Raw genomic sequence first — 25,267 nt, 5'->3', positions numbered from 1 at the left:
GCCGCGATGGGCACCGGGCCGGAAGTATAGGTCGATACTTGGGGCGATTTGTGTCGCAGGACTGGGGTTAAACGCCGCGCCGGGCTGGGTTTGAGTGGAGGAGCATGACCCGGAGCGACAGTTGTGCTTGCCTCGCCGGTCACCGGGTGAGGAGGAAGGGTTGGAGGATCGGGAAGGAAGCGCTTAGGGACATCTGATGGCGGGTATGAGACTTCGTTCATAGGTTCAGTTTGGGTCGGATGAAGAAGGGGCCTGCTTGTTGGTTATGCCGGGCTTAGGTGAGATGTGATGGAGGCGCCGTCCAAGTTGGCGCTTGATGTGGTTGAGGGAATAGACCGAACAATAACAGACGGAGTTGCCTTGGAAATCATCATTACCGCCATATCTCGCTTGGGAGCTGAGCCTTGAGGACGGATGGCGTGTGTGGCCTCGAACGGAACGGTGGGGAGGACATTTTTTTTACGTGGAGAATTGTGGCTGCAATAACACGAAAGTTCAGTGTGATCCTGGCTACTAGCTCTGGCACCTTCTTGTGCCGTTGTTATCCTCGGGGGTTTGAGACATTAGCCCATCGGACGAGTTGCATGAGGTGAACTAGCAAACACGACCCATGTTCTTCGAATATGGGCCCCAATCGAACCACAAAACCGAATACAGAACTCTCGTACTACCAACTGAGCACTACCTAAACTACATTACCAATATCCAGAGCCGGGAGGCATACGGCTTACAAATATGCATTATGATTTTGTAAACAGTGTATTCGTACATATACAAGATCAACAGACTCGAAGGCTGTCCAAGTCTATCATACTAGCTCATGCCATCACCCTCTCTCCATCATCATTACCATGCTGGTCATCCCATGTGTTGGCCTAATTCGTCCTCTGCTTCGTAGTCTTCCGACTCTGAACTCTCCGAGTCATCGGGCTGGTCCGATGAGACACTTGGGGTCTGCTGCCGGAGGTCCTCCAAACTCTTTTCGGGATCCTCATCGACCAGGACTTGCGAATCATCGTATTCTCCATCTCCGTCGTCTGACGATGCCTTCACATCGTCGGCAAATACCACTGTCTTATGGGTAGGTGACTTTGGTTCCGGTTCCAACACGTCTCCGCCCCAGGGTTTGCACTCCTTGATCAGTTCTCCGCAGCGCAAGCAAGACCACCCTTCGCCTTCCTCCCGTTCTATCCGCGTCGCCAGGCACACAAAGCAGTAGATGCACCCGCACGGGATAGCTTCGTACGGGTTTGTAATATCTGTCTGGGCCGACCCAACCACGCCGCTAGAGGCAGCACCAATGAGATCATTCTCCGAGGTCGCCGAATTTTGATCTTGATAACAGATGGCGCATGTCCGCTCGGGCAAGAATGCATATTCGCCCTTCTTCTCGTCATTTGCACCTTCGGCACCGGTGGTCATGATCTTCTTCGTCTTCCGCCATGTGCGTGCAAGCCACCGCCTCCAACGATTGATGCCCACCAACGGCAGCACGAAGAGCAGGAATTCCGTAAACGCGTGCCACACGAGCTGCCGGTTTAGGTACTCGAACGAGACCTCCCGGCTGACCTGACTCGTGGGCGGAGCCAGGCGCATGCGCAGCACTCGGTCCAGGAGCGTCCGGTACCGTCCGTGCAACAAGAACAACAAGAAGGACCCGAACGCGGCGGCGGCATGCACAGTAGACAGCGTCGAAGTCCACCTCGATAATCGCTGCACCCCCGGGCTCGGGCCCTCAAACCCGTCATCCTGCTCTAACAGCCAGTTCTCCCACTTGGCCCACAGATACCGGCCCCCCACCGTCACCAACCCGTACAGCGACTTCTGCCACCTGCTGGGCGGCACCAACACCGCCCCGTCGTGCCGCGCATCCGTGTACTTGAGATTCTGCAGCGCCGCGCCGTATGTCGCATCGTGATCCCACACCGTCAGCTTGAACAGCACGGCTCGCAAGGCGAGCGAGATCTCGTCCTCCCAGTCATGCCTGACGCTGTGATTGCCGGCGCTGCCATGCCCACCGACGTAACGGAGCGCATCGCCCACCTGGCCGCGCAGCAGCTCGACGAGCTCCTCGTCGAGCAGCTCGGCGTCCACCTGGCCCACGCGGAAGGCGGGGCGCGTGCCCTCGCGGCTCGAGATGGCGTCCCAGAGCGAGAGCGTCGACGCGCCTAGCCTGCGGAGGAGGGGCGATTGCGTGGCGGCGATCCGGGCGCGCAGTTGCGACGCCGACTGCTGCGTGGCGAGGCGGGCGGCAACCTCGGCTTCTCGTGCTTGCCGGCGCGCGGCCAGACGCTGCTGAGCTTGGGCGAAGGAGTTAGCGCCGTTGTTGGTATTCGCGTTGGCGCTGGGACTGGGGCCGGCGGTGCCGCCGTCGCCCTTAGGGCTGGGATCGCTCATCGCATGCGAAACTCTTTGTCTGGAGCTCAGTGACGGTGCTCCTGCTCCGAGAAGATGCGGTTCAGGACATGGTCGTCCGGGAAATCGGTCTGCGTTGATGGGATGGCAGGGGGTTGATGATGAATTGGAGCGGCCTTGGGATCGGAAAGCCGAGGTTGCTCGCGCCGTTCGGGGCCCCATTGCGTCTTGGCGCGGTAGTTAGGGCCCCACTTGCCTGCCGAACCCCTGGCCACTGGCACCTTGCTGGGCTGCCCTGGCTTGGGTTCTTTCTATGTAGTAAGTTCAAGCCGTTCTCACCACCAGGGAAGACGGACTCGAAACAATGAATCCCGTCCTCGAGCTATGACGTGCCAGTCAATCCCGGCTGTGCCGGCCAAGTCGGCCTTGCGCACATACAGTTCCACCTGCGAGACGACCGGCCCATTCGTTTTACTCTGGTCAGCAGTAGAAAGCCACATGAAAGGGTCTGTAACAGTTGTTTGTTTGCCATAATTACTCAGATGCCCTCCACCATCGACAGTTGGATAAGAACAACCCTTTCTGTCTCACGGAAATTACTTGATGGCCACTATGACACCTTGGACGCTTCCGTCGCCGGCTGGCAGGTCGGTCTGTGTGCTCGGCGCTGGCGTGCTGGGGCGACGGATAGCCGCCTGCTGGGCCTCTGTCGGATACAAAGTTCACATCCGAGACCCCGATCGCCAACAGATCGATGGGGCATTCCAGTTTCTCAAGGACCACCTCTGGAGATACAACCCCGGCGTCGACCAGGACGACGTTTCAATGCTGGGGTTTCAAGACTTGAGGCCTGCGGTGGAGGACTCGTGGCTCGTCATCGAGTGCGTCCCCGAGAAGCTAGATCTCAAGATAAATGTGTTCGCCGAGCTCGAGGAGCTGGTCAAACCCGATGCGATCCTGGCAACAAATTCGTCCTCTTACAAGTCGCGAGAAATCACGGCTAAAGTCAAGCCCGAGACTGCCAGACGCATGTTGAACACGCACTATTTTCTCCCGCCAGATATTCGCATCGTGGAGCTTATGACAAGTGGCACGACGCACGAAGCGATATTCCCCTTTCTCCAACGACATCTGCGCGTTTCCGGCGCACTCCCCGTGCTTGTCCGTCGAGAAAGTACCGGGTTTATCCTGAACCGTGTCTGGGCTGCCATCAAGCGGGAATGCCTGATGGTCTTGTCAGACGGGGTTGCCTTGCCTGAGGAGCTCGACGCGGCATGGGCCGAAATGTTTATCAGGAGCGGAACCCCCCCTTGTCATATGATGGACTTTATCGGGCTCGACACGGTATCCCTGGTTGAGCAGCATTACATTGCTGAGCGCGGCCTGCCGGACACGGGCGTCATCTCGTTTCTCCAGAAATACATTGACGAAGGCAAATTGGGAACCAAGAGCAACAGAGGCGGTCTCTACCCGCCGAAAGACACCAGCAGTGACGGGTAACCAGCCTGTCTCCTCGTCGCCCGTCAGTCCAACGCTTTGCGTAACGGCCGGTTGGTTTGTGGAACACCGAAGTAACGGATAGTCGGCATGGCAGGGGACAAGGTAATTTGCTTGGAGCAAAAGGAGCGAGAAAGAGAACGAAGGCTAATCTTCAGGCTGTCCTGTTAAAATCGGCATTCCCTCTGTATGCTTGTCTGTCTGTTTCCCCGGGCTATCGAGTTGTTGATAGAAAGGTCAATGAGGTCAAAGGGAGCAATAGATCAGTAAAACCACCCGGCAACTTGGCCTGTTCCCTGCGATGCGGGAACATCCCTGCAAACCAAGCTGCCTTGTCGGGCACTGTGGGGTCCTCTGCTGCCCCGCCATCGTGTCTGCCCCCCACCAAGCCTTTGCTGCGTTCCGCGGTCGTTACGTTCCGATCACTTCTAGATCCAACTCCTGATTTTCGACTACGAGACTGGGGAACCTCCAGAGTCCCGGGAAATTCTCCACAGCTTGCTGGACTCGGCTTCAATTCTGCCACTGCAGCGCACCACCGCGGAATGAGCTTCGCAATAGAGGCGCCGGGCGAAGCTGCCCCTCTGAATCAGTGGGAGCTGGTCAAGATCCTCAGCGCCGCTTCCACCTCGACGGACCACGCCCAGAGACAGTCGGCCAGCCAACAGCTCCAGACCTGGGAATCAAATCCAGATTATTATCCTCATCTACAGGTACTCTTTCAGGCCGGCTGCTAAACCTCTAGCTGCTAATCGACCCCGCTGCCTACAGACGGTGTACCTCGACAGTTCACAGGACAAGCAAGTACGCTTCCTTGCCATCATCCTTCTCAAGAACGGCATCGACAAGTACTGGAGGCATACGGCCAAGCATGCCATCAAACCTGAGCACAAGCAGTTGATACGCTCGCGGCTGCTTCAAGGCTCGCTCAACGAACAGGATAGGGTCTTCTCGCTGCACAATGCCCTGGTTACGGCCAAGATCGTCAGGATAGACTACCCGAACGAGTGGCCCGACGTTTTCTCCACCATCATTGAGTTGACGAAGTCGGCAAGTGTTTCCAACCCATTGCACCTACGCGGCGCCTTGCAGGTGCTGCTCCGCATCGTCAAAGAGCTGAGCACCGCCCGTCTGCGTAGGTCGCAGACTGCTCTGCAGGCCGTCACGCCCGAGCTTGTGCGGCTGCTTGGCGAGATTTACACCGACAAGACGGCCTACTGGCAGGAATTCTTGACGAAAGGCCTTGGCGATGAGGTTAGCACCGATTTTGCGATGCAGAACAGCCTGACGGCCCTCAAGATCTTGAGGCGCTTGGTGACAGCCGGCTATGAGCAACCGCACACCGATAACATGGTGTGCGGTTTCTGGTCCCTCTCGCAGTCGCAGTTCGACCAGTTCCTCAGCGGTCTGGGCCATGGCTCGTGGATCCCTGCACAATACCAAGAGATGGTCGGCAAGCATCTCATCCAGTTCACCAAGCTACACATCGACATGTCTGAGATGCACCCGGCCAGTTTCCCTGTGTTGCCGCACTCGATTCCTCTTGTCAGGGCCTACTGGAACCTCGTCAAGGACTTCTCCGAGGTGTTTGAGAGATCCGGCGGCATCAAGCAAACATCAAGCGAGACGGCGGGCGGTAATCCCAAGCACGAAGGCCCCCTCTCCGAGAAGCTCGCCCTTAAAGGCCTCCTACTGCTAAGGAGCTGTGTAGCCCTCGCACATCGCCCACAGCAGACGTTCAAGTACCGGAGCCCCGAGGTCAAGGAAATGGAGAAACAAGCGATTCACACCATCAAGGTGGACCTGCTAACAAGTGACCTGCTTCTCGATATTGTGCAAGTCATTATTAGCAAGCTCTTCATTTTCCGCAAGTCGGACCTCGACGCCTGGGAAGAAGACCCTGAGGGGTGGGAGTCGCAAGAGCGAACTGAAGGCCAGGCATACGAATGGGCTGTCCGTCCTTGCGCAGAGAGGCTCCTGCTCGATCTCCTCACTTACTACAAGGAACTCGGCGAGCCACTCCTTGCTTACTGCCAGCATGCTACAAATGTCGATATGGATATCGTCACCAAGGAGGCTGCCTATTGTGCCCTGGGCTGCGCAGCCGCTGTCATCCACCCAGCCTTTGACTTTGACGGTTTTCTAACCACTAGCCTAGTTAAGGATTCACAGTTGCAAGATCCCATGGCCAAACTGCTTCGTCGTCGGATAGCAATCCTTCTGAGCCAGTGGGTATCCATCAAGATATCTCGGGTGAACAGACCCGTCGTGTATGACATCTACCGCCACTTGATGAACCCGGACGACAAGCACAATGACGAAGTGGTGCGCATAACGGCAGCGCGTCAACTCAAGTTCATAGCCGAAGACTTCGATTTCACCGGGGAAGCCTTCCTCCCCTTCGCGGCCGATTCATTCAACCTGCTCATCAATCTGCTACAGGAAGTTGACAGTGATGAGACGAAGCTGGCGATCCTCGAGACGGTGCGGCTAATTGTAACTCGGATGGAGTCAAACGTCTCTCAATTCGGAGACGCAATCATGCTGACACTCCCGAAACTCTGGGAGTCGGCCGGTAGCGAAGAGTACATGATCAAGCAGTCGGTGCTCGCGATCATGTCGGCGCTGGTGCTGTCGATGCGTACCGACTCCCAGCGGTACCAGGGCGTGATTACCCCTCTGCTGAAGGAAGCGATGAATCCCGAGTCGGCGCTCCATCTCCATCTTATCGAAGAATCTGTCGAGTTATGGAAGTCCGTGTTGATGCAGTGTTCACCACCCTTAAACCCAGACCTCACGCAACTGGTCCAACTGGCCCTGCCACTCCTAGAGTATGACTCGGAAGTCGCAAACCAGTGCCTGGCCATTGTGAAAGATTACATACTACTGGCGCCCCAAGACATCCTCAGCGACGCTCTCCGCCGACCCACCTTGACGTGGTTGGCAAAGACACTAGATTCCAAGAGCCGCGACCAATCCCAGCTCGGTGCAAAGTCCATTGAGCTCATTATCCGCACAGCCGAGGAGTTTGGTGGTGCTCAAGGTGTTTCGGTCGTTGTACAGGACATGCTGGAAACCGGCCTGCTGCGAACAATGCTCGAAGACCTGCATAGCGCCTGGGAATCCGGCCAGACCACTGGGCCTAACAGAAAGCCGAGCAAAATCAACACCATCAAGGAGAGCGATTACTTCGCCCTCCTCGCCCGCATCGCCCTCGCGGATCCGGCCATCTTTGCTACGATGCTTGCGAGCTTCGGGAACCCCATCGACGCGGTCTGGCCGTGGCTCAGCACCCAGTGGTTTGCCAACTTTGACTGCATGGGCGACATTGAGCGGGAAAAGCTCTCATGCCTGGCTCTTACACGCCTTTGCGAGGTCCCCAACCCGATGCAGGACTTGGTTCTTGGTCGGCTGCAGGATTACCTGTCCATGTGGACAAGCGTCGTGACGGAATTGGCTGACGGTACGACCAGCGAGACACCGGGACAGGATACGCTGATCTGGACGGAAGTGGGGAGGTATGAGTATGACACGCCGCTAGATATTCACGAGCGTGAGTTTGCGTTCAAGGACCCGGTGCATAGGGTGGCGACATACGACTTTGTTAGGGCCAGGCTCCAGGATCTGGTGCAGCGTGTTGGGGGAGAGCAGGCATTCGAGGCGAATTGGGCTGTGAATGTGGACAGGGATGTGTTGGCGGCTTTTCAGCGACTGAGTCAGGATATTGGGCAAGACGGTTGATTCGTTCGGTGATATTAGAAAGGAGCAAGAAATGCCTGAAGAACTTATGGGTTCATATGAGCACCAGATCCGGGAGCCATCCAGGGACTGGGCTGGGCAAGCTGGACAATCCTGCCTGTGTTCCCAAGGCATAATTACATTTCAAATTCGGCCAAGTGTTTATGACATGCTTCCAGCTTTGAATTCAAAGGGTGCCTCAGCTGCTGCATTGCATTGTATGCATGGCATGGCTAGTTTATATCCATTTCTTGACTGATGACTTACATGGCTCACAACAGCCAACATCGGCCGCCGTTGTTCAGCTAATGACCCGCAACTTCCACTGTCAAACTGCTTCCCAGCACAGGGCACCAGAAGCGAAGTGACAGCATTGGAGGTGCCTGGATCTGTCCGGTGATTCAGCCTCCTACCGCGGAGAACTGACACGCAGCAAACCATGGACCCCAATCCAACTCATCCGGCTCCCACGATGGAAACAGAGGGATTAGTTGACACAAGGCCAAGTGATAAATTGGCATAAATCCCGTCCAGGAGATAACATTAGAAAGTTTACCAATGTAAAGAAAGGATTCATTACACCTTCCCACCATGAGCCCTTGGATTGTGTGCTAAAACAGCACGCAGGCAAGGCGGTTCTCAAAACTATCTAAGCGAAGTACCAATATCGGGTTATACGAACTACCACTAGTAGTTCTACAAACGGAAACCCAGCAGTTCGCCGACGCCAATTACTAACGACACTAGTTTCCCTAGCTGCAACAATAACACCTTAGATTATTCGGCTATGGAACCAAATAGCGTGTTAGCTTTATCACTACCGGCATTAACGGATACTACAGTCAGGCGTGTTAGAGACCTTGGTAGAATTCGCTTTGGGGAGCGGTATCCTGTCTATTCTCCGAAAGAGAGCTAGCCGTATCTGGATTACAACCGCACCTCCGATAAGGGCATCTTGGTTCAAGAGTACGTTGCTTTGAGGTACAAGGTTATACATTAGCCCAAAGAAGTACAAGACATAGTCGCTTCAAATAGGAGTATTCGTGGTCCTTACGAATGTTTTGATAGTTCCGGCAACCTTTTAACTAGAGACGATAAATATAATTATAGTCAAGCGAGCGTTCTCGTCTCGCGTAAATCTTGTGCAGCGTGTTCTAACTCTCCGAGGTAGTCTCTGCAATGTAACCTCGCTGTTAATCAATCAAACTAGCCAAGTACTTGCAGTTATTCTGTCGGTGCCTCAGACTGTTGTTTCAACAATAGCCGATTCAAGGCAGACGCAGACCTACTGCGTAATCTTTCCCGACACCAGGGCTTTGCTGGGTTAGTGGCTGAGCCTCGAACTAATTAGTTGCTCAATTGGTAAACGGAATATCTATGGTGGGTATGCGCTTAATCTTGGCTTGAACATCGAATATTACTTAAATTTTCGCCGGGGAAGGAGGTTTCGACTTGGGAGTCGGGGGATTAAGTACGGTTTGGGCAATAACGCATCTGTTGATGACTGCTGGAAGTGCCGGTCGCTAAGTAGCTTGAAACCGCCTGGAAGCAAGTAGTCACTTGCTGTTCATTCCAAGGATGATCAGCTCAATAACTAGTAGTAGGCCATCGGCTGCAGGATTAGTAGAGCAGTAGTGGGCTTCTTCGGGTTAATTATTGGTCGAGCACGGTTTCCATTAACTGCAAGCTCACCAGGGTTACTCGTACGGAGTAATTATCTGGCGAGTGGAACACAAGACAGTACAGTCTGTTTGATTGTAATCAAGCCGCCAATTGCTTCACGCTCCCATCGGCCGAGCAACTGGCAAAGCGCCATCGTCCCGAATGCCACATGGGTACGGCCTTGTTCATGACAGCTCTGGCCACGCCTTTCATAGGTGGGAACACACCGTGCCACATGCCGCCCTCGAACTCGACCGTTTCCATGTTCAGAAAAAACACAGGCAGGGTATTGAACATAAAGCTCAGGTTTACCTGCTTCTTGCCTAGTACGAGAAAGCGAAAAGAAAGTCAGACTCGGATAGGTTGATTCTACGGAACTGGTAGAGCAGAATTCTTACCGGCGGCCTCGGCGATGCCGAGGATGTCGATGGGGGTGTCGGGTGTGTTGTATCTGGCGAGTGCCACGATGGCAGCCGGCTCGGCCTTGAGGTGGCTGTGGAGTGGCTCTTTGAATTCGTCCATGATGGCGACCAGCTCCGTGCCGGAGAAGCCAGCACCCTTGTCCAAGAGATAATTCCTGAAGCGCTCCATGCCGCCATGGAACGCCTCGTGCTCGTTGACCGCGCCGTCCATCAGGCCCTTCTGGCCCGCCGCCTTGTCGATGTTCGGAAACAGTTCGGTCTCCTCATAATGGTGGTGCGTCGCGACGCAGTCGACCCACGCTAAACAATACCCGACAAAGTCGGCTTTGTCGGAAGGGTTATGCACGCGAGGAGCTTGTTGGTAGATGGTATTAAAACCCCGGATAAAAGCGTTGTGGCTGAGAGCCATGTGTGAAGCCTCGATGGTGAAGAGATCGTCCTGGGAAGTTGAGATGGCTGTACCAACGGCAGGGGAAACTAAGACAGCACCTTACCTTGCCGGTCTCGAACTTTGGCGTGTGGATCAGAGCCAGCGGGACGTCGCTGTAGACGGGGGGCGTGTTGCTTGACATGGTGGTTGGTATCAATTGGGCGTCAGTGACTGATGGCTAGGGGCCCGGTTGTGATTAGATGATAGAAGTTTGGAAATACCAGAATATACGGGGGTCTGCCGAGGGATCTTTATATGTGTGGCTCGTAGGATTACAACCTTCCAGCTCTTCATGCTGTTGGTTCAACCTTGCATAAGAATTTAGAGCAAGATAGGTAATTAGTTATCATTGATTGTCTTTGTCTTGCCGGGGGTTGTTACCGCCGCCGACGTCTGCATTGGTCCAGCTCTTGACGTTTAATATTCCTTTCGTTAAATAATTCTCAATGTTCACCCATGTAAATTTTAGTGGGAGAAGGATCGACATCACGCATTTTTAGGGTAAAGCGGCGCAGGAAGAAGGGGAAGAAGAAGAAGAAGAAGAAGAAGAAGAATCAATAATTACTAAGTAGTATCACCGTCTGGTGATCTCGCCCTTCTATGTGCAAGGTTGCTGAGTTCATTTCAGTGGGATGTAAGTGCTGTTGTTTTACCTGTGGTTTGCCTTATTCTTCAGCGACTTCCCAGTTGCACGTTCCAGTGGTGCGAAATGTTTTCCGGACTCGCTCACGGGCTGTTTGGAGGTTATGACTGGGATGAGGATAAGTGACCTCTGGCGTCGGGTGTTCTCAACCCGAAAATGTACTGCTGTACGTATTGTACTGTACAGTACGGAGATGCCTCGCTGATGTCACGCCAGAAATTGAGAAACCAACAGAAGTTTCAGGATTCTCCATGTCCAACCGGGTTCAAGTGGCCTTCTTTGGCATTTCCTTCTTTTTTTTTTTTTTTTTCTTTTATTATTTCTCCCCCTTTTTCTACCTCAAATTGGGTACACCAAAGACAGGTACTGTACAACAATAGGACGCCACGGGCGCGCGGCAGACGCGCAAATCCACGTGCCGAACGAAGATCTTCCCCACAAGCCGCGAACCGAGCTGATCATCGCAAGTTCGGACCGTCTGAACATACACCAAAGCACCGTCCAACACCACGGGGATGCCTCCACCGATATTATAGCCCCGGCAGCGATACATACAAAAGCGTCCCTTTCCTTAGATGGGCCTTTCCCAAAGCAGAAACCCTCCCCCTCCTCCCCTGCCCGGGTACGGATATCGACACAACAACCACAGCCGCCGGACCCCCTCCCGCTCCTCGTCCCTCCCCGCTTCCCTCCCCCATGCAGCCGCCACTGCCCCGGCACCAGGCACGTCGTCGATGCCCTCCTTTTTCTCCTTCGTCCAGGGCTCGGAGCGCGCCCAAAACGTGCGCTACCACGCTGAGGCCACGCCCTTGCTAGGCCGCTACCGTGCCGTGCCGAGGCCGGCAACAGATCGCGGGCTCCCCAGGGCCGCCGGAGGGGGCGGACGCCGGGCGGGGACGGCGCCGATGGGACTGGGACTGCTTTCGGCTGACCCGGGGTATCGAGGGAGTGTGCATGTGGGGTATGGGGCGTTATTTGCCGCGGCGGCTGATGAGGAGGGGGAGGACGGGGAGGAGTGTTCTGGCGACGAAGAGGATGGCGAAGATGATGAGCGGGAGGAGGGTGATGGCGGTTGTTGCGTTTGTTGCTGTGCTGGAGACGGGAGGGGCTGGAGAAGAGGGAGCAGAATGATAAAGAGGTGGTTGAGACGGCTACGGTATACGTGGGTTGATCCCAAGGCGAGCGTGGTAAGGAGGGTTGTGGACATTTGGTGGAGCCGCTGGGGGACTTTGGTAGTGTTGCCGGCTTTGTTGGTAGGTTGACACCCTCCTTTTTCTGATTTTCAACTAATGCGTCGGGCCGAGCCGCCGGGTGGTGCGGTAGGATCCCGACGCGGTGGCTTGCAGAACGGCTAATTCTCTCCTTTGTCGTAGGCTGTAGCATGGTGCGCCGTGCCGTTCCCCCAATATCCGATACCCGGCGACGCCGAAGGCGCCGTGCCTTGGCCTGGATCTGGAGGAGCCGAGAAGCCTCGGCCTGCTGGGCCCAAAGTGCCCGGCCACGGAGCGGCGAGGGTGCAGGTCAACTTTTGGTTCTTTCTGTTTGTCTACTACAGCCTCTACAACCTGACGGCCTTGATATGGATTACCAAGGTCTTTAACCTCTACAGCCTCAACTGGTGGCCGCAGTCACTCGGCTTCCCCCTTACGGTGTCGGCCATCGCCATCTTGTCCATTGCGGCGCCTATCCCCATCTATCTCATCCCCGAAGCCAAGTTTCTAACGGTCCACAACACCGCATGGATCTCCTGGACGTTTGTTATCATGGCGATGCCCGTCGCCATTGCTTTCTTGATCTTGATGACGAACGAGCGGCATCTCAGCCTACGGCACTCGCTCTCCGAGACGCAGCGCATCTTCACATCCTCGTGGTGGGCCGGCGAGCCAGATAGCCCCATATCACGGCGCGACGGAAGGCGGAATCGCGCAGCCCTTGCTCCTAGCGCATTCGATCCAACCCTGGATGCATCGGGGCTTGGCTTCGTCGACGGCCGCTACCAGCGCCCCGCCATGCCCGTCAGCCTGCGACGGCGGTGGCTGCCTGCCAGTTTCGTGCGGTTCGTGTGGTTTTGCATGGCGCTGTCTATCGGCCTGCTTGCGTACGTCATAGGAGAGGCCTACGCTGAGATCTATCTGCGCACACTGCCGCACAACAATTGGGAGACGATCGTCTACGTCTATGGGTGGATAACTACCGTGCATCTGCTTGATGGGTTGACGGGATGGATCCTGGGTGGGAGCGAAGGTGAGCGAGTCGGGAGCTACCCGCTGAGCTGGATCTTCAAGCTGTGAGTCCCCGGCCCTCCTGACCCTTAACCATACCGGAACTGACGCCTAACAACAGCTACTTCATGCTCACCTACCAAACCTACGTGCGCGCCCTGTACGCACGGCTGCGCAGCCCATCCCAGTTCATTGCCCTCCAAATTCTCTCCTCCACGGGCCTCATCATCTTCACCCCCTTACTCATGTCCGCCCCCTTCCACTGGTTCCTCACCGTCATCGGCGTGAACGGCCAAAGCTACGGCTCATACCAGAAGATCTGCATCCGCAACATCTTCATCCGCTTCCTGGCCGAGAACGCATCCATGTTAGCCTTCCTCGGCAGCGTCGTGGTGCTGCACTTTGGCGCTAACAAGGACGTCTACCCCTACTTCGCCTTTGACGGCACCGACGAGACCGAGGACTACGACTTCAACCTGACCTTCTACGCCTCGAGCATTACGTGGGCGTGCGAGCTCGCCGCGAGCTTCATCGTGGCCGGACTAATTCGGCTGATCTACAAAGTGAGCGTCGTCACCGAGGGCAAGCTCGACTTTGCCGTCTGGCCTGAGCTATTGCCTACCTGCGTTGCAGTCATGCTGCACGTGCTGCAAAACATGCTGTTCTCGATCATCCGGCTGCAGTTTCGGTGATGGCGAACGAGGCGCAAGGTGTTCTTCAAGGGGGCTGGGGGTTCTAGAACGCAGATGTTGAAACACTACGTAACCGCAAGACCGAAAATGGCGGCGATCTGTGATGTGCAGCCTGGGCCGGCGGGCTAGCGGGGAAGGCGACGAGCCGCATGATCGCAAATCGCTCTGGCCGCCAGCCGGATTGCGTCAGAAACTGGGACACCTTTCCCGCAATAGGCCGCGGCCCAGCCGTTCGCACCACACCTCGGGCTTCGCGGTAGCAGATGGACGGATGGGACGGACGATCTAATTCCCAAGTACCGAGCCCCGACCGCGGCAGTCCCCTAGCTCTCCACACCCCCAAATCACTCTCCCCGGAAGAAGCCGAGGAGCTTCCCCGACTCCTCACTGATCCCAGGTCGGATTCATTTATGTTTACCGCTCTATACGAACTTTCTTTACTCACTCTCGCTAAATGTGACGCGGATGGGAGCATTTGCATAGCGTGGTCGGATGGTTGCACGATACCCCATTTGTTCTCATTGCGTACAGTACCGGTATGGTTTCTGGATAAATCGCCATGACAGATTGACTTGATGTATCTACCACGAAGGCGGGATTATGTTATGCACGATAGACAAAGCTATACAACGTACATAGAATCGGTGTCTCATTTACCAGATACCGACAGCGCGACGTAAGAGAGGCGCTTAATCATGTTGGGCTTTAAGCACACATGCCCCGCTTCCACTTTGTGGGGAGAGTGATGAGTTTAAAAAGCTCGCGTCGACCAACCCAGGACGTCGAATTTGACTTCGATGAGGAGATTTCCGTTTCCTGCACGTTGCAGCTCGGAAGTTAAACGCACTCCTACCCTCCTCAAACGCCCGGCTGCAGCCAGATTCTTCAGGGAAATCGGGGAACTGGCACAGCATTGGCCCACGCAGCAATGCGCTATGTTGTATAACCCTGGATGCTCCGGTGCAGGCTTTTCAAGCACGCGGCAGGCAATACCGTGATGTTGAAAGATGGACAGCGTTGGCACTGAGACGCACGGATCGATACAAACCGACCCTGACCTCGGAGGATGGCTTACATGCCATGTACTGTACCCCCACGTAACCGTCGTGTTATCGGCATAATATATGGTGCACGCCCGTGACCAGAGCTCTCGCCACGTGGGTCTGGTGTCTCGGTCTGGTCGCTCCCGATCCTGTGTGTATAAGCGATGCCGAGAAAGATAGAATGGGATCCGATGATGTGAGAGGGGATACATCGTATATCCGTATCTAGGGATACCTTATCCCCGGCGGACGCGGTCAGCTCGCATCCGATTTCGGATTCTCGAGTTCCTTACTAAAGGCTGTAACCAGACCTATTTGCTGAACACGTCTGATGGTAGGTCTGGACGGAGCGGTCGAGCCAACAAATAGCAACCGAGTTCAAGAGAAACAATATACGCAAAGGCAACGAACAGACAGCGACTACGCCCGCTCTTCTTCGACGCAACCAAGGTAGTGGGTACAAATTGCCCAGGAAGAGATGCCTGCAGCTGCGGGGTGCACGGCTAATGCACACGATCTCGAATCCGCCCTGTGTTTGTTTCGCCATGCGAGGACGGGACGCCAGTCCTTGACCTGATTTGCCAGGTTTGAGCGGCCCGTTGCCCAAGAGCAGGCACCATGCTGGTTGCCTACCAGAAATCCCCATGTCCCTGCTTCACGCACTTGGCTGTGAGAATTCGCTTGACACAGGAACGGTGCATAGTGTCTCGGTATCGAGATAGGCATTTGAGTTGGCATTTGAGTTGGCGCGCCCAGAACCTGTAAATGTGGTCGGAATAGCGATCCCGAAGCTGAACCATTGACCAGAGTGGGCGTTTTATCCGGTTGCTAGACATCATCGGCCGAGGTGAAAAGGTGCTGCTGGTCTACATTCGCCATTGTCGGCCATCCTCATGCGGTTGCCGAGTTGTCGTCGGTCGCACTTGGTTCAGTGAGTTGCCACTTAAGGCGGCAATGGATAAACACTCTGAGGTTGAAATGCAGAGGTGTAGATGCTAGACGGAACGGCTCTACTTTGCCGTGTTCGTATCATGAGAAGCGGTGGGAGTTAGTAGGAAACCAGCCAATGAATGGAGCTGGAGGAGATTCCAATATGTGAACTGTCAATTCCGGTTACGTGAAAAGCAACGCGCTCCTCTGTAGGTCAAGTACTGCGTTAGCTCCCTTTACTGGCAAGTCCTCCGCCCGGATACACCGGCCGTCCTGGAAGCCCGGCGGAACTTCCAGCTTCACAATTGAGACGCTGCAGCCGAGACCAATGGCGTAACCGAGGGACGACATCACTCCACATGTCCGAGATACTTCGGAGGGTCAAATAAGAAAGGGCCGGCGCAGACTCGCGTGTGGTTTACGCAGGCCGCCGCGGTGCGGCATGTCAGCCACCTCAGGTCGAATCGCGCTCAAGCAGCATATGGCGGTCAAGCTCGTAGTTGTGACGCCCCCATTGGATGGTTTTCGCCCGGGTCCTTGGCCGCTTCAGGCATACCATCCCGCGGGGTGAGACGAACGGGAACCATGCGAAGAAACCCAATGGTACAAGTTAAGACCAGCCTCTCGGGGAGCGCGGCTTTGTGACAGGACGGTTTCTCAAGGGTTCTGGAACTGGATGTTGAGCCAGAGACAATTAACCCGGGACAGGACGGGTGGATGTTCTGGACTACCGGACGCGAGCCAAACGGAAGCCGGCCGGCCGAAGTGGTTGCCGCGTTCTACGTATGCGGCCGGCAAAGCAGCATGTGCCGTTCGATGGGCAAGTGGTTCGGCTCGCGATTCCGTTACGTCTCGCAAGGCCAACACTTGCTTCCGTGTAAGGTGCCCGATGCCCGGGATGGTCAGCTATCCACTGCGTGGCGAGCCGCGGGTGACGTGTGTGAGCCGTGGGGGGCGTGAAGCGGCAATTTGGCAGGTCGATAAGGCCCGGTGGCATGATGGGAGGACGTGTATCCCGCAGAAAGGAGGCTGATGCGCCCCGCAAGTCGAGCTGCCCGCCAAGACAGGGCGGCGGCATCGCGCCTTGACCGACGTTTCCCTCGTCAATTTATCCTGCGCGTTGTTGTGACGAGGGGGTTACTCTGGAGCAGGCCTGGCCCGCAGGGTTCCCGGGAGAGCCCCAAGTCGATTTCATGTTCTGAAGGATTTGAACGGCCTGGATATGAAAGGAAGCGTACCGTCCCTGCAGCCGTTAAGGTAGCTAGCTGCGTGTGCGCCCAAAAAAATTAATAGAATAAAATAAATAAAAATAAAGCACTTGTCGACTGATCCCGATAAGCTCGGAGCAAACCCGCTGTATGAGAGGGTAAAAGTCTGGGGAATCTCCACAGAGCCAGATAAGGCACGATCAAGGCTGATGCTGCGACATCTCCGCTTGGGATGGCGCCAAACGGGGAGGGTCCCGCGCGTGTCGATGAGCGTGGAGGGCTAGGGATGTGACGAGTTGCAACGCCTTCTGGAGCTTGCAGGCGGATTCCGGGAGAGGGAGCCAGTAGGCCGTAGCGATTGGCGAACATGAGCATGCGGTGCTCCCCCAGCTTAGAGGCTGGGTAGCAGCAGCAGCACCAGCAGCGCGGGCAGTTACCGTCTGCTGATTGTATGCCAGTGCAGGACGGAATGGGGAATGGGGGACGGAGGTTTTTCTTGAACGTTGGATGACAAGTCGTGTTCCATTCTTCGGGCGCCTTCCCGGCCCAGGCTTGGCAAGACTAAGCAAGCGAACCGGGCAGGCACGCCTTCACCCCACCTTCCAGCACATCTAATTAACCTGTCTCGCTGTTTGCTGCCGTCGCCGGCAGCTGGCTCCTCCTCCTGTGAAAGCAGTATCTCTAGCACGTATATGGAATCGAGATAAGGGTAATATACCTGAGATAGCATAGCGTAAGGTAGCACGGGAGAGAGCCTGTTGTCCCGGAAAGGAAGCCCAGTACACGAGCTAGCCGCCCCGGGCTGTCGGCCCTCCTCCGTCTACTGGGAACACCTCCATCGCGCACACTGAGAGTTGCAACACAGATCTGATGGGGGACCAATTTTTTTTTTTTTTTTTCTTCACCGACTCCACTGGCAGTTTAGTGAGGTCCCCCCTCTGACTCCTTCCGTCCCGGGAGGGTCAGGTCTTCCTCTTTTCGCCCTCAGGCAGATTTGACGGCAGGGTGTCCAATTCGCTCGTTTGTTTCTTTGCACCGCTGACAGTCACGCCCAAGCCTTTTGGTGCTGCACACCCTGTTGGTAGCAATTTTTATCACTCTTTAGACACGAGCTTCTGCCTACTTTCCGTCCCCTCCTCTCTTTCCTTCTTGCAACATGAGCGCCCCCGCCGACGCTGCCCAACCTCTGGCGCCGACCAGCAAAGACCAGACTGCCCTGACCTCTGCCGAAGCCGACATTCTGGCGCGCAGCACTGTTAGCGACACGCACTCTGCCACGGCCTCCCGCGATGCCTCGGGACGACAGCCCGCCGCCGCCGCCGCCGGTGCCTCCGAACTCGCCCGTACAAAGATAACTCTGCTCGGCGCCCTCAAGCACTTCCCGGACTTCCCGATCCCCGGCATCAAGTTCATCGACATCCTGCCTCTGTTCCAAGACCCGGCCATCCACGCGGCCCTGCTGCGCGCCCTCGAGCTCCAGGTTCTCGAGTTTGGCGGCGACGCAAAGCCCGACGTGATAGTGGGGTTGGATGCGCGGGGTTTCCTCTTTGGACCCTCGCTCGCGCTGCGACTTGACGCCAGCTTCGTGCCTGTCCGCAAGAAGGGCAAGATGCCGGGTCCCTGCGTGACGGCTGCCTACGAGAAGGAATACGGGACCGACTTTTTCCAGATGCAAGAAGGCGCGGTGAAGCCTGGCCAGAAGGTGCTGGTGGTTGATGACATTATTGCTACCGGTGAGTCTTAAATCGCAATTGCGCCATCGGCACCCCTCCATCCGGCGAAGCCCCACCAATCACCAATCCAGCCTGGTCCAAGGCTCCGATCTGGGTCATCTCGTGTGTGGGACCTGGTTGGTCACATCACCTCATTCTGCTCCAAACATCGCACAGCGGAATGCCTCTTGGAGGAGGTATTTTCACGCTTTTGCGATTCGACCTTTTCGGACCTTTTTTTTTTTTTTTTTTTTTTTTTTTTTTCTCTCTTTCCCCACCCTTGAAATGCAACCGTCCAGGACAAAATATCCCCCTGTTAGTTGCATTTAAGCTAATGTTGCATTCACAGGCGGCTCCGCTGCTGCGGCCGGATCGCTTGTCAAGCAGCTCGGAGGCGAGCTGATCGGATATCTCTTCATCCTCGAAATCCCCATTCTAAAGGGGCGCTCCAAGCTTGACGGCGTCCCCACGGTTACGCTCCTTGAAACGGACGAGTAAACGCCTGCATCGGCCCCCATCATCCACCTAATGCCCCAACATTGCTTTTCTCACTGCCTGTGTTACGCGTTCACACCAGAGCCTGGTTAATGATGGCGAACGGGAAGGAGATCCCAGGCTTGGTAGAGTTGGCTTTGCATGTTAATCTTTTACCCCGTTGGCTCCCGAGGGCTCCTGAGGCGGGCTGGGAGAATTTATGGTGCCAGCCATGGAACCAGACGGATAAGGACGGATTGTTGCTTTGCACTACCTGGCGTTTGGGTTCATAAAAGTTCTGGGAGTGGACTAATCTCGAGGTAGGATCGAGTTATTGAAACTTCTATGTTGCATGATAGACTCGGTATTTGCCGCTGAAATGTGTGGTTCGGATAGTCCTTTGAGAGCGGCATGCTGGGAAAAGGAATCAAAACACGCAACCTCTCCACACATCAAATGAGAGCGTCGAGAGACATCTTGAGACACGCTTAAATGTGCCCTTTGCGGAACGAATCGTCAAATTCCTTTAGCACTAGTTCACAAATGGGGGGGGGGGGGAGGACGTACTCACTACTTGAGTGTAAAGCCGACATCTTTGGCTGAGATGAGATGTGGTCGAGTATACGATGTGAGGCTAAGAACTGCTAGAAAGCGGAATGGGTCATGCTGCGCATACTATAGCTTGATCATATATACAAGTCTGTATCATATGAGATGCTATATCCAAGGCCCATCCTTCCGTCCATCCATCCATCTACCACAGGTTCATGCATCGAGTTTTATAACCCAACATCGCTCATTCAGCACTGTAAAACCAGACTGTAAAAAGAGCCATTTTGAGAAAGAAAAGAAACTCACAAACTCACCCCCGCATCCCCTTCGTCGACAATGATATTCCTCACTCTCACCCCCTGACTTTCGATAAAATACCTCCTCGCCACCCCAACCCTCTTCGCCATCCTCAGTTGCTGGTACGCCACCTCGCCACCGCCAACCATAACCATGGCGATCGGATTCCGTCTTTGTATGCCCCCCGGCGTGCGCTGAACCTCGTCGAGCAGCGGCCTGACCAGCCCGGCTTCCGACATCGCAGACGACGAGAGCGCATAGCCGTGGTAGCTGGCCGTCTCGTCGCCAAAGCCGCCTTCTTCCTCGTCCGACACCACCACCACGAGCTGCAGCGCTTTCGGAGAAGGCGGAAAAGCGGGTATGTTTGCCAGCTTGGTGGAGAAATTGCACCCGCCCCGGCGGATGAGGATGACCTGGTTCTGTCGCGGCGCCGAATCTGGAAGAGCCGCCGAGCAGGCGTCGCCTGCTGCATAGATGGTTGTCCAGGGGAAGATGCCCTCGGGTACCGGGCCGAAGGCGGGGATGCGCGCGCCAGCGGGGACGGTCACGGGCGGGAGCGGGGCGGCGCCAACGCCTGTGGGGGTTACAGCGGTTTGGTTAATGACCAAGTTGAAGGGGAAGGAGGCGGAATCGGAGCCTAAGAGGTAGGCGGGTGAGTTGGGGAGCTGGATGTCGAGGGATGCGGCGACGCGGGTAAAGAGGGATTTTACGAGTGATCCGAGTTCCGTAAGGACCGCGGACTGGTTGACATCTTCGGGTGTCTCGAATCGATCTTCTTGTTGCTCGGCTTCGATTTCCTCGTCTGAGTGCTCGTTGCTCGTCGCGTTGTCGTCATCGTTGTCGAGCAAGTCGACTTGGTGAAGGTGTTGGAGTTTTACAACCACTGGGTCCCGGACTAAGTTGAACCTGGGGTCTGAGACCTCGCCGAGTATAGCCCGATCAAAGACGACAAATTCATCACGGCCTAGGCTGACGCCGTTGACTTTGTTGACTCGCCATTCTCGCTCCTCATCTTCCTCAAGGCGCATGTTAATCTTCAAACCAGACAGGCTGGAGACGCGGATACGGTCGGCACTCAGGCGTTCTAGGTTCTGATTTGAAAGCATGAAATTGAATGCACTGCCGCCAACCACCTGCTGCGCATTGGACGCGAATTCCAAAGTAAGCTCCAGGGGTTGATAGATCTTAGCGCAAGTCCCATTGCTGGGGAGCAGCTCTGGTGGGAGCGTCCAGGGGAAGAGGGTGAAGTTGGACTTGGCCATGTGCTGGCCAGACATTTGCCCACCATCAAGAGTGAAGCGTGAAGTCGACAGTTGATGTAAGTCCAACATGCGTGCGGCGTGGTAGATATCGTCCCTAGCAGCCACAACCGAGCCGGAGAGAGGCGTAGTGGCTGGTTGTGGCGGGCATGAGTTGGTAAAGCTGTCGTCGTAATATATCGTCAAATCTTTGCGGTCGGACGTCAGCCGCCGCGCGCTATCCTTGGGCCGTGGCTTGGGGATGATGAGGGGGTGGCCCTCGGTGGTGAAGACATAGGGAGCGTCGAGTGTATTTAACGGATGTGCGTCGTCGTACAGCAAGTACATGTACTTGGCAGTCTCGCCGAGAAAGAAGCTCTCCATGCGGTCGCTCTTCTCTCCGTCCAGGACGTTCTGAAGTCCCGCCCAGCCGCAGGGGGTCCAGCATCGTCGGGTGATGTCGCGGAGCACCATCTCTCCGACGTAGAGATACCATGGATCTTTCGTAGCGCGGTACAAGTGGTACGTCGACTCGATGAACTCGGGCCGTAAGGGCCACCAGCCAAGGCCACCCTCGACGGTCTTGTCGCGAATCGACCACCGTTCGGGAAGCGCGGCGTATCGCGTCCAGATGGCGGTGTAAAGTAGATTCGTCTCGATCGCTTCGTCCACCTCGCCAGCAAGGACAAGCAGACCTGAGTAATAAGCACCGAGGCTGTCGACCCAATTTGATGCCAAGGAGCCAGTCCATAAGTTAACATTCTCATAGTGTGGGTGGTCAAGTTCGCTGTAGAGATGGCGCTTGATAGCCGCGTGCGCGTGGTGCCAGGCTTCCAGGAATGCATCCGGTGAGTTCTCCACGTCACTTAACGGAGGGAAAAGCGTGTTTGGATCCATCCAATCGCCCCCGTGGTCGGGTGGGATGATCGTCCGATTGGGAAGCTCGTGGCCGGAGAGCAAAATGTGCGATTTCAGAGCATACTCGAAAAAGCTGTCGGCGCCGGCGCCAATTACTGCAAAGGGCCCTATCCAATGGCCCTGTTCGGCGTCAACCCCAGCGCCAATGAGGCCAATCTGGCTCTTTCGGTACCAGACAGCCCAAAACGCCCGCTTGGCTAGCTGCTCGAATCGCGGGTCACCTGTAAGACGGCTAAGGACCGTGAATTCGAGAACAAGAGACCCCGCTCCGGCGCTGCACGTCTCAGTAACCTCAGGAGGCCCTTCTGCCGTTCCCTGGGGAGAGGCCTCGCCGTGCAGTGGTGAATTGGTGTAGAACGGGATGCCATGGCGGAGATTCACGCGCGGATACGGCATGCCAGTCTTGGTGTAGAAGGCCGGTAGAAGCCTCTGCGCCAAATCCAGGGCTAATCTCAGCAACTGGCCATCGTACGTTAGACCATTTGGCCACAAGATGGGACGTGGGTTCAAGAGGTCGTCATCAGGCGGGGCTGCGTCGTAGCCGGTAATCGGTAACGCGCCAATGGCGAAGAGATGGGCGCTCAGTAACCCGCCAACCCCACGTATCACGGTCTCGAAAACCTGAACCTTGCTGTCGACATCAAAACCACGTCCGCGCAATCCCGCCCCAGACGGGCCGGGACGCCCGTCCCCATATTGTTCGATCAGGGCAGCCACGCCATTTTGGAAGTCTCTCAGCGCCTTGGGCCCCGTGTCTCGGTCATCGGGCGGCGCGGATGCAAGGATAGCCAAGGTCGAGAGGCTGTCGATAAGGGTGAGCGAGTAGTTGCCTAGTACATCGTTGAGCTCGATGTTCCGCGGGTTCTTGGTATCGCGCACCAGGGGAGTGCAGGACACTGGGCGCAGCTAGATAAAGCAGTTAACATGGTTAGCGAGAGGGCAGTAGCACATCCTGGAAGCCATACCTCGTCCTCGGGGAAGGCGATTTTCATGTAGTTGTCAAAGCCATGATAGAACATGTCGACCGTTTCTCGCCGGAGCTCCTTCACACGATCCGGTCGCATGGCCGCGGCAGCAGGCCAGCGGGGCATAACGACGGCCAGAAGCGTCCATATCAGGATGCTCCAGCCGACCCATGTGCGCCATCGAAAGGTGAGCGGCCGAAGGCTAATGGACTCGCGGGCGCAGGACCGGGAGCCATCAGCAGCCAATGGGCGGCAGTCCATGCCGGCAGGGCATCACCTGGGAGGGAAAATCGAAGGCCACATGTGGATATTCCAAGATGCACCGGACCGGAGGCACGCTGCCTTCGAATTGCCCCAGCAATGTTCAGCAATGTGTTGACGTCGACGATGCAACCGCCAACTTCGGACCTTACCTTATTGTCAGCATCGCCACTGCCCTGAAGGAGCGATGCTGTCCTCTGGAGAGACCCACTTTTCCCGTCGCTTGGCGCCGGGGTGTGACCTGCCGTTCGCCGTTGCACGCATCGAATCCCGTCCAGCCAACCGACGGTTGTGCAGTCTCCCTCTCGCTTTACAGTCTAACCAGTGGTACTTGCGCTTGTCTTGGGGGGATGCAAGCCACCCATGCCCGCGAGAATCATCGGCAGCCTAGCGCTGTCCAATGAGCCTCTCACGTCCCAACGCAAACGCGCCAACACTCTTCTGAACCTTGTTAGTTGCGTGATTTCGGGCATCGTACACAGTGTTTTGACGTGAGGTCGGCTACTTGTCTGTTAGACAGCCACCGGTCCCGCAAGTCACAGTGACATGGCCGGAATACCCGAGATGCATCCAAGAGCGGTTTGCGGGCCCCTGGCAACTTCCCCGCCCAAATCTCCCAATTCAGATATCGAGTCTCGACGCCGAATTGACATCTATCCACGACCAACAGAAGTTTGCCGCCCCGCCCGTTCATCGCCTGCTCATTCGGTTACCCAGCAAGTCATATATCGACATGCAGATGCACGGCAGACTGTGCGGGCAGAATACAACAAGCAACAGCCAAAAATTCGGCACCCGTGAGGTCCAATAGTCACGGCAAGGCTACCCACCGTTCCCCCTATACTGCCGCAATTAGGTAAAGCAACTGACCTTGAGGAGTCCTCCCTACACTAATCAACTGCATATTGCCCTTTCTTAGGCACTGGCTACGGTGCATCCTCACGCATCTGAGGCCTTCACCGAATACTCCTCAAAGGTCCCACTGGTCGGTAGAAGATCCGTGAAGTTTTGAGTGAGCAAGTCCGGGCAGCATGAAATATCCGGCTCAAGCGATGATCGTTTTCGTGTTACTCTCCGCCTTCCGAGTTTCGTTAGTTGCGATGCGGCATGCTGTACTCCGTGGGCCTCACAACTGGAAACCAGAACTGGACAGCGCGACGGAGGGGGTGGGTCCCGTGGCTTTCGGGGGTCCCGGGGCAGCCATCAGCCGTCCCTAAATCCCAGGCACAAATGGATCCGGGACAGTGCAGCTCAAGCGGCCACAGACGGTCCAAGCCAAGCCCATTCCACACCTGAATACACCAGAGACGAGAAAAGAAAACCGAGAAAGTTGACAGGCTTGCTCGTCACAAACCTCAACTCTCATGTGGCAAGGCGTGGCCAACGACGATCCGCTGCAATTCAAAAGATTAAAGATGGCGACCTAGACCAACTTAGTCCCAGCTCTGTAGCTCGCCCTTGCCATTACTATGACCCTTACTCACAGCAGCAGCAACCACAATTCCAGGCATGGAGTTCCGCGCCCCCGCCACGATTCCCCATGGGAGGGATGATGACAAGATGAACAAGCAAATGAACTTACCTTAACTACGACATTGAGGTCCCGGCTTTCATATTTCGCCAACTTGCTCAAGCTCCGTCAATGAGGACCTCATTTTCCCAGTTGGGCCAATTGCTGTGGAGTTGCAGCGTTTCCTCGGCCGGCTCGGATCCCCACAAGGGACCAAGATATGCATAGCCGCATGAGAGCTGAGATCACTGGACCGCGCACGTGGACGATTGCAAGGGTCTAGGTTGAAACCTCTACAGAGTACGTTTTTTTGTTTGTTTTTATTTTCGGTACTCGGAAAGATTTGTCCCACAGTGGTTGCTTATTTATGGTCTACGTATATCTTTTTTTACCTATCTGCCCAAGACGGATTCTGTGATAAGTAGTACCAGTCTCTAGCAAGAGGAGTTTCGGAACAATGAGTCCCATCCATCGTCCATGCGTGACTGAGGAGTGAGG

General features: G+C 55.7%; 7 protein-coding genes across 7 annotated transcripts; 4 read left to right on the top strand and 3 right to left on the bottom strand.

The window, feature by feature from the left end:
• Positions 1 to 858: 858 nt before the first annotated feature.
• Positions 859 to 2,397, bottom strand: PEX2 (peroxisome assembly protein (Peroxin-2); the record flags this gene model as incomplete). The annotated part of the gene is made up of 1 exon (XM_071055868.1): positions 859 to 2,397. The coding sequence occupies one exon, from the start codon at positions 2,395 to 2,397 to the stop codon at positions 859 to 861; it is 1,539 nt and encodes a 512-aa protein (XP_070911969.1).
• A 570-nt stretch (positions 2,398 to 2,967) lies between these two features.
• On the top strand, positions 2,968 to 3,855 carry MFIFM68171_00445 (3-hydroxyacyl-CoA dehydrogenase NAD binding domain-containing protein; the record flags this gene model as incomplete). Its single annotated transcript, XM_071055867.1, has 1 exon — positions 2,968 to 3,855. One exon carries the CDS (start codon positions 2,968 to 2,970, stop codon positions 3,853 to 3,855), a length of 888 nt encoding a protein of 295 aa, XP_070911968.1.
• A 542-nt stretch (positions 3,856 to 4,397) lies between these two features.
• MFIFM68171_00444 (Importin-beta domain-containing protein) lies at positions 4,398 to 7,593 on the top strand (the record flags this gene model as incomplete). Its single annotated transcript, XM_071055866.1, has 2 exons — positions 4,398 to 4,565; positions 4,624 to 7,593. The coding sequence occupies 2 exons, from the start codon at positions 4,398 to 4,400 to the stop codon at positions 7,591 to 7,593; spliced, it is 3,138 nt and encodes a 1,045-aa protein (XP_070911967.1).
• Positions 7,594 to 9,351: 1,758 nt separating this feature from the next.
• MFIFM68171_00443 (Iron-sulfur cluster repair protein DnrN) lies at positions 9,352 to 10,246 on the bottom strand (the record flags this gene model as incomplete). Its single annotated transcript, XM_071055865.1, has 3 exons — positions 9,352 to 9,575; positions 9,651 to 10,113; positions 10,169 to 10,246. 3 exons carry the CDS (start codon positions 10,244 to 10,246, stop codon positions 9,352 to 9,354), a joined length of 765 nt encoding a protein of 254 aa, XP_070911966.1.
• A 1,235-nt stretch (positions 10,247 to 11,481) lies between these two features.
• MFIFM68171_00442 (uncharacterized protein) lies at positions 11,482 to 13,661 on the top strand (the record flags this gene model as incomplete). The annotated part of the gene is made up of 3 exons (XM_071055864.1): positions 11,482 to 12,000; positions 12,121 to 13,034; positions 13,091 to 13,661. 3 exons carry the CDS (start codon positions 11,482 to 11,484, stop codon positions 13,659 to 13,661), a joined length of 2,004 nt encoding a protein of 667 aa, XP_070911965.1.
• Positions 13,662 to 17,998: 4,337 nt separating this feature from the next.
• APT1 (adenine phosphoribosyltransferase) lies at positions 17,999 to 19,052 on the top strand (the record flags this gene model as incomplete). The annotated part of the gene is made up of 2 exons (XM_071055863.1): positions 17,999 to 18,575; positions 18,904 to 19,052. 2 exons carry the CDS (start codon positions 17,999 to 18,001, stop codon positions 19,050 to 19,052), a joined length of 726 nt encoding a protein of 241 aa, XP_070911964.1.
• An 830-nt stretch (positions 19,053 to 19,882) lies between these two features.
• MFIFM68171_00440 (alpha-1,2-Mannosidase) lies at positions 19,883 to 23,259 on the bottom strand (the record flags this gene model as incomplete). The annotated part of the gene is made up of 2 exons (XM_071055862.1): positions 19,883 to 22,939; positions 22,999 to 23,259. 2 exons carry the CDS (start codon positions 23,257 to 23,259, stop codon positions 19,883 to 19,885), a joined length of 3,318 nt encoding a protein of 1,105 aa, XP_070911963.1.
• Positions 23,260 to 25,267: the final 2,008 nt, after the last annotated feature.

This window comes from Madurella fahalii (genome assembly GCF_045866475.1).
Source record: "Madurella fahalii IFM 68171 DNA, scaffold_1, whole genome shotgun sequence".
NCBI classification, from domain to species: domain Eukaryota; kingdom Fungi; phylum Ascomycota; class Sordariomycetes; order Sordariales; genus Madurella; species Madurella fahalii.
The sequence above is the reverse complement of the archived record's forward strand: the minus strand, read 5'-3'. Positions and strand labels throughout refer to the sequence as shown.